This window comes from Glycine soja, chromosome 19, assembly GCF_004193775.1.
Source record: "Glycine soja cultivar W05 chromosome 19, ASM419377v2, whole genome shotgun sequence".
NCBI lineage: Eukaryota > Viridiplantae > Streptophyta > Magnoliopsida > Fabales > Fabaceae > Glycine > Glycine soja.
Genome location: NC_041020.1, coordinates 37,816,176 through 37,823,488, shown reverse-complemented (window position 1 = coordinate 37,823,488; position 7,313 = coordinate 37,816,176). Strand labels below are relative to the sequence as shown.

General features: G+C 32.9%; 1 protein-coding gene across 5 annotated transcripts; it reads left to right on the top strand.

Moving 5' to 3' along the window:
* The first annotated feature begins 558 nt into the window (after positions 1-558).
* Positions 559-6,881, top strand: LOC114399926 (ELMO domain-containing protein A-like). Of its 5 annotated transcripts, none has more exons than XM_028362156.1 (11): positions 559-726; positions 920-1,015; positions 1,346-1,510; positions 1,605-1,707; positions 2,623-2,735; positions 2,979-3,047; positions 3,519-3,634; positions 4,198-4,252; positions 6,033-6,153; positions 6,320-6,462; positions 6,554-6,813. In XM_028362156.1, exons 3-11 carry the CDS (start codon positions 1,373-1,375, stop codon positions 6,650-6,652), a joined length of 957 nt encoding a protein of 318 aa, XP_028217957.1. In that variant the 5' UTR covers positions 559-726; positions 920-1,015; positions 1,346-1,372; the 3' UTR covers positions 6,653-6,813. The 5 variants fall into 5 exon arrangements, with proteins under 5 accessions (XP_028217957.1, XP_028217955.1, XP_028217958.1 ...); XM_028362154.1 differs by having other exon boundaries at positions 920-1,023; XM_028362157.1 differs by having other exon boundaries at positions 895-1,015.
* Positions 6,882-7,313: the final 432 nt, after the last annotated feature.

Below are 7,313 nucleotides of genomic sequence, written 5' to 3'. Positions count from 1 at the left end.
AATATATAAATTATACTTTAGATTTATGATGAATAATTTCAATTATGATATAAAGTTATTTTAAATGATTGATATACTTTTCTAGAAGAAAATATTGAAATTTAATTTATAAAACAAGTATGAGAGTAAAAAAAGTTAATATATAGATAAAAATAAAAGTTAGTAATATATAATATTGTTGATAGATAATTCTTTTGGCTAATTATTGAAAAATATGTGAAGTACACATTTTAAAAAAAGGAAAAATATTAACAATAAGAATTACTCTTTAATTTTAGGCCATGTTATATTAATATAATACTCATTAATTACAGTAAAACAAAACATATACCTTACTCAACAACTGAACTAGATCTTCACAAATTAATCTTTAATTTGTATATTCTAATTTATAATATTAGAGAAGATATTCTTAAAAGTTTTTGTAATTAATAGTAATAATAATAATAATTAATAATAATAAGTAATAAAAAAACAGTTGGTAAATAGTTTTTTTTCCGCAAGTGACACATAATAAATAAATCACACACTAAGCTAAAATACAGCAGAATGCCCAATTTGACACAGGACTATAAATTCCTTTTTCATGGAAGCAAGAATTGGGAGTTTCATTTTCGTTCAATTATTTCTCCCCTTTTCTTAAAATCGAATTGAATCGAATCCTTCACAAGTCAAGAGTTAGCACACCCAAAAGAACGCGTTTCAGCTGGCCACACTGTTGATTTGGTAACACACCACAATTTATTTATTTTATTTTATTTTATTTATTCTTATCAGGCACGAAAAGCAATAGTAATGGAATTAAGCATCCTTTGTTGTTGTTGTTGTTGTTTTTGTTTTTTTTGTTTTTTTTATAAATCCTAATTTTTAACTATTTTGCATTTCCATTCAAAGATTCCTTTCCCTCTTTGAAATTCAGGTGTTTTTAAGAGCCCCCAATTCTGTTGATTCGCAATTCAAATTATTCGTCTCGCTCTCAATAGAGAAGAAAAAAAAAACTGCGTTTTTCAAATCGGTAAATTGGTCAGTGTTAGGGTTTATGCAATTCTTATTTTTAATTGATTTATGTGCGTTCTGTGTTATTGAAGTTTAGTTCTATCAGTTTATGTTGTTTTATTTCAGTAATCTGATTCTGATGCCTCTTGTATGTGGGGTTAGGGGAATTACCCTTTCTATGGTGTTAATCAACATCTGAAACGGAGTGGGTTGTTGAAAAGTTAGAGTCCTAGCTTGTGTGATGCATGGAAATTGAAATTAATGGATTTTTGATTGAGAACATTGATGCATAATGTTTTTGAACTTGATGGTTCTGTGCTCTAAGAAATGGTCCTTTATTGACTTGTAGGCTGACACATAGTAAAGAATCATATTAATGTCGTCAAGAACATTGAGGAGAAGACTCTATCATGGGGATGTTGATGGCAAAAGGCAGGAGCATTTGGAGACTTCGGGATTGGATTCTTTGAGTGAGCCCTTGCTGGCAGACGATGATTATATTGAGAATAAGAAGGTGAGAAACTGTATGTTAAATGGGGGCAGGCTGAGTTCATTTTTTAAATGGTTTTACATTTTGTGATGTTATGTTTCTATGTCATGTCATACAGATATGTACTCTTGAAGATCTATGGGATGATGAGAAGAAGAAGGCGCAGTTTCATTGGACATTCATATTCTCAAACCTCATTGTGCAATGGGCACAGTGGTTAGGTATGTGATGCTGTTTTGGTTTACCTCTCATACAATTAAGCTTGATAGTATGAGTAGTTGAGTAGTAGGTTGTTTCACTGATGTTAGCATACAGCAATGCCTGACTGTTTATTCATCATGAGTACGTTCATTAACTGCAGCTAAGCTAATGATGTTATATTTGTTTTTTCATATTAGGAAGTTGTCTTCTCTCTGTTCTAGCTTATGCTGACTGGCATGTTTTTTCCTAACTTTCTCAGATAAAGCCCTGCATTTAATCTTAAACATGAGTCTTGTGATAATAGTTCACACATTCTGTGCTATAATTTGTCGACATGTTTTCCATTGCTGTTAATTATTGGGTGAATAAAATTCAATACTTTTGGGACTCTTCAAGCAAAGAAAGTCAATGATCTTTCTTTTCCTTGAGGTCTTTCATTTAAACTCGCAACTAAAAGAATTAATCTTTTGTCTGTGAACTTTGCATAATTGAACATTTCTGGTGGAACTTGTAAGTATTAGTTGACTGAACTGATGGAGAAAGGTTATTGATAATAGGGTAGTAATTGAGTTTGGGGGCTCAATCACATGGTGATTGGTGAGGTACATGAGGTTTGAAATCTAAGGCATAGAGTAGAGATATAGAAGGGAAGCATTGCTTGGAATATGTAGTTTTTGAAAATACATGAACTTACTAAATGTGGGACTGTTTATATTTTTCATTTCTAAGAGCCTTGTTTATGATCCTTGGAAAAAATTTGATCCTGTACTTTAAATAGTTAACATCTGGGTTTCATGTATGTTTTGTCTCATTGTCTGTATCTTTTCCTCATTGCCGACTGGTGTACAAATAAGGAGGCAAGACCTGCAGCATGTCATGATTTTAATGGTGATTTTCTGACCTTTAGCCTTATTTAATTCATATTTTTTTTGCAGCAAATTTGGTATTAGGATCTGGATCTATTCTTGGGCGTCTTTTATCTTTTCCTTCTGCTGCACTAAATATGCAAAACAATAGGATGTTTCCTCCGTCTCTAAGCCCTCTGCAGGTATGTCTAGTGAAATCTTATTTGGAATTCTGATGTGCTTGTTTTTGCCAAAATCAAGTAAACCAAATTCTAATTTAATTCTTTAGCAAATGAATTCATATGAATTATTTTAAAATTTGTGTTTTCTGTAATATAAAAGTCAAACAATTGTTATATATTGCCACTTATTGTTTATAACTTCTGACTGCCTGTTTTTCTTGTTTATAGATATTTGTAGTTATTTCACATGTATTTCTTTTTTAGGAAGAAAGACTAAGAAACCTACGACAACGGCTTGAAGTTCCCTTTGATGGTTCTAAAGCAGAGCACCAAGTATGTAACTAATGCATTTTCTGTTTCTAATTTTCATATCACTTTACTGACATTTGCTACTATATCCTGCGTCCTATCTGTTTTATTTTTCACTTGTTTTCATTTTGCTGTTATCTTCATGTGTACCTTTTGATATCATTAGGCTGATTTTCTATTTCATTCTGCAATCTACATGCATGCTTGATATACAATCTTAATGTGTTTGAACTGGAATGTGAGCATGGTAATTGCTTGACTTGCAAATGCTTGCGTATGAGGATAGGGAAAATATAAAAATTAAATTGCCTCACATGGTCATGTATGAACTGAAAGGTGGACAAGCACAATGATGATTTGTTGCCATGTCTATATAGCATGGGTATCTAATCTACCCGTAGGATGTTTCTAAGAATCTAATATAAATAGTCAACAGAATATGCGATAGACATTTTGTTTTATTAGGATGACATTTGCAATCTTGTTTGGTTGCAGGACGCACTTAAACAATTGTGGAAATTGGCTTACCCGGACAGGGAGCTTCCTTCACTTAAATCAGACCTTTGGAAGGAAATGGGATGGCAAGGTTCAGACCCTTCAACAGATTTTAGGTATCTGGTCCAAAGCAATGCATTAACTTTAAGAAGAGAGGGTGGGATAGTGTTTTATTCAGCAACAGGTCAAAGACTAAAAATATTATCTGAGACCATTAAGACCTCATTGGTTTACTAATAGGAAATGGCTGAGAACATTTTGACCCTCTTATGCACTCTGTTGACTGCTGTAATAATCATGTGCTAATACACCGTCCTTGTAGATTGTACTTCTATATGTTTGATAGTTCAATTTTGGATTTTGAGGGGTAGTTTCTTGTGTACTTTTGGAACTAATGGGTTACAATCCCTTGGCATGTTCTTATGGAATGCAGAAGTTGCTTCATAGAATGAAATAATGGAACAGGGTATACTGATCAATCATTTTCTGTTAAAATATTTTATTCAAAACATATTTCCAGAAACAGACTATTTTTTTGACAAGATATTTCTCAATCCTACTATTGATCTTCCAACAATAGTTTCCCTGACCTCTGATCTTTACACAGTTAACTTTACGTTCTTTGCTTTTTTTGGGGAATTGTGATTAGTTAATATTAACTTCTAACCATGGTGTGCAGGGGTGGAGGATTTATTTCATTAGAGAATCTCATCTTCTTTGCGATGAAGTATCCTGTAAGTTTCTTCCATTGCATTTGCATTCATGCACACATTAATGAGCATGTTTAATATTTCTTATCAATACATTATTATTGATTATCCTTTTCATTATATTTAAAGTTATAATTTGCTTACTGATTCCTCTCTCAAGGCCAAATTCTACCCCCATCCTTGTAAAAAGAGAGTGATTTACTTTATTACCTTTGTGGTAAACTTCTATCTATTTGTGCATGATTGAAATTGGCACATTATTTATCCACTTTGATTCAGAAATTACCAGATTGCTATATAATATTCCATTGTGATTAAGAAAATAAGCTATTGTATTTTATGTATCTGCTAACTTCTTTTTTTTTTGCCCTGGGGGGAGGGAGTTTGTCAAGCTTAAATATTTTCTGTTTATGAGAAAAAAATATTTTATAAAGGAAAACAGAAAAGTTTCTGGGATAAAGATAAGATATCCCTGTGAAAGGAGAAACTAAAAGAAAATGGAAAATACTAGATTACACTGGCTTTCACAATGAGTTGCTTCCTGAGGTGATGGTGTATCAGTGTATCCACAGTCTGTCCTCTTTAGTGGCTAAAAGTGTAACAAAATCAGCTGTCAGAAAATAGTGAGCCTATTAAGTAAAAAAAAAAATGAAGTTCTACACAGCTATCCAATCTCTCTGTATATCAGAGTGAAGCTTCCGTAAGAAAAATCTCTATTGCAAAGACCAAAGAGAGGCCACCAAAAACACAACCCTATTCCATGCATATGCAAGGGCAATTTCTATGGACAAAATCAGAAAACATGTAGGGGGAAATGAAACAGACTTGCAAAAGCATGCATTCTACATTTCTACTCTTACCACTAACCAGCTACACATGAAAATGATATGTAGACAGCGTTTCAGCTGTTTTTGAAAGAATCATGAAATAGCATATTTTCCCCAATGTGTTATGAGGCTAGTTCAGAACAAGGTGCCAATTTATTTATTTATTTATTTATTTTTGCATTTTGAGAAGGCATCACTGTAGAATTCTGTTGTTTTCTTGGTCAATAGTGGGTGTGCCTTTCAACCTCAGTAGCTTTTTCATGAGGCTAATTCAGAATTTTGACGTTATTAGCAGATTTTCCCAAATATACACTCATTTCTCTGACGGAGAGGCTATGCAAGCTATACCCTCATTTCTCTGGTGTGAGCATTACTTTCCAGTTAAAGGTTCCAGAAAATAGCATACTCATCAAACTGTCACATTTTGCCCTCATTTCTCTCATCAAACTACTTATGCTTGTGTGGCTTTGAGGGCATGCCCAACATTCACCAAAAACTTGCAAAAGCCTATTCATACTGTATTTGACAGCTGGTCCATGTAAAAATAAATGTTGCTGTTTCTGAATTAGTGTAGCAAATTACACCCATATTTGAAGACAAATTCATGTTTGATTTAAGAAGACTTCTTTTAAAAATTCCCTAGTGGTTATATAAGAAAACCTTAATGTAAAATTCTTGATACTGCACTGCTATAGGCTCACCAACTTTTCCTTGTGTATGCGGTCCTCATATTTCTCTCAATTATATAAAATTTCAATTTACTGTTGATAAAGCCTTTTTTTTTTCCTCTGTGCATTTCTACTTTCAAGGCTTTATAAGCAGTAGTTGATTTTGTGTTCATTCTGCATGTTTAAAAACGTTTTTTTTCTGTATTACACACTTGCGTGAAAACAGCAGGTCTACACAATGTGTTACATAGTTTATTAAGTAGCTTGATTTTGGTTAGTTAAGCACGTTTCTACTTGTCACTGTCATAGGATTCATTCCAGCGATTATTGCATAAACAAGATGGAACCAGAGCTGAGTGGGAATACCCATTTGCAGTAGCTGGAATCAATATTTCTTTTATGTTAGCACAGATGCTGGATCTTCAAGCAGGTAGCATATATTCTAGTAGTTAAGTTTATTGTAGAATCTTGTTTCACCATTACGCCTTCACAGATTTAAGATTATTTTGGGGGTTTCCTTTTTTGCACCTAGTGTTGATGTATGTTTATTACTCACTCATATGTAAACTCAACTGATGCAACTATTTTACTTGCAGGGCTTCCATCTTCTTTGTCCGGAATTCGTTTTCTCAAATTGCTTGAAGAAGATGAAATGGCATTTGATATCCTTTTTTGTGTTGCCTTTCAAATGATGGATGCTCAGTGGCTAGCAAAGCGTGCGTCATATATGGAATTTAATGTAATGTATTGTTAAATTGTATTTGTCCATTGATTAATTATTTTTGTTATTATGTGACAATTTCCGTATTCATTTATAATTTCTTCTTTAGGATGTTTTGAGATCTACAAGAACGCAGTTAGAGCGTGAGCTTGGTCTTGAAGACATCTTCAGCGTGAAAGATTTACCTGCTTACAACATGTTGAGATGATTGACAATTGCCTTTCAGTTCAACATTTCTCTTCCTTTTTTTTTTTTGTTTCTTTTGGCGGAGAATGTTACATGAAATGTATCTAAAGCATTTGTCATTTTATCTCTATATAGAAACGTGAAAATCAAATATCAGATCAATCTTTCTGCTGATTTCCATCACCTTTGTATTTAAGCGTGTATTAGCATTTAGGAAATTCTTCATAAAATTTATCGTCGCACTAATTACTGTAAGTCTATCATGCCAAGTATGACAGCTTGAGTGTGGATCCAGTCTCCCTATTTTATAATTGAAGATGATAATTTCATACCAAAATATGCAAGCTACTTTTGTGCCAATAATCAATCTGTAATTATGTAAATAATCAGCTTCATGGGCTTCGTTTTTAGTGGTTTTAAGTAGGGAGTTGCTAGGTGCATCCAGCAATTATGTGCATAGTTCTTTCGTATGAAAGTACTAGTGTTTATTTTTAAAACTTTTAAACAAGGACAATTTTGTCCATGCACATAATTGCTGGGTGCACCAGTAATGTTGCTGGGTGCATCTAGCAACTCCCTTTTAAGTAAAGCTTCATGTGTTTTTGTTGGCTTGATCACTGATTGGGCTGGGTCAAATTAACCCGTTTCATTTTTTGTTTGTTTAAATTTATATGATTTTTAAA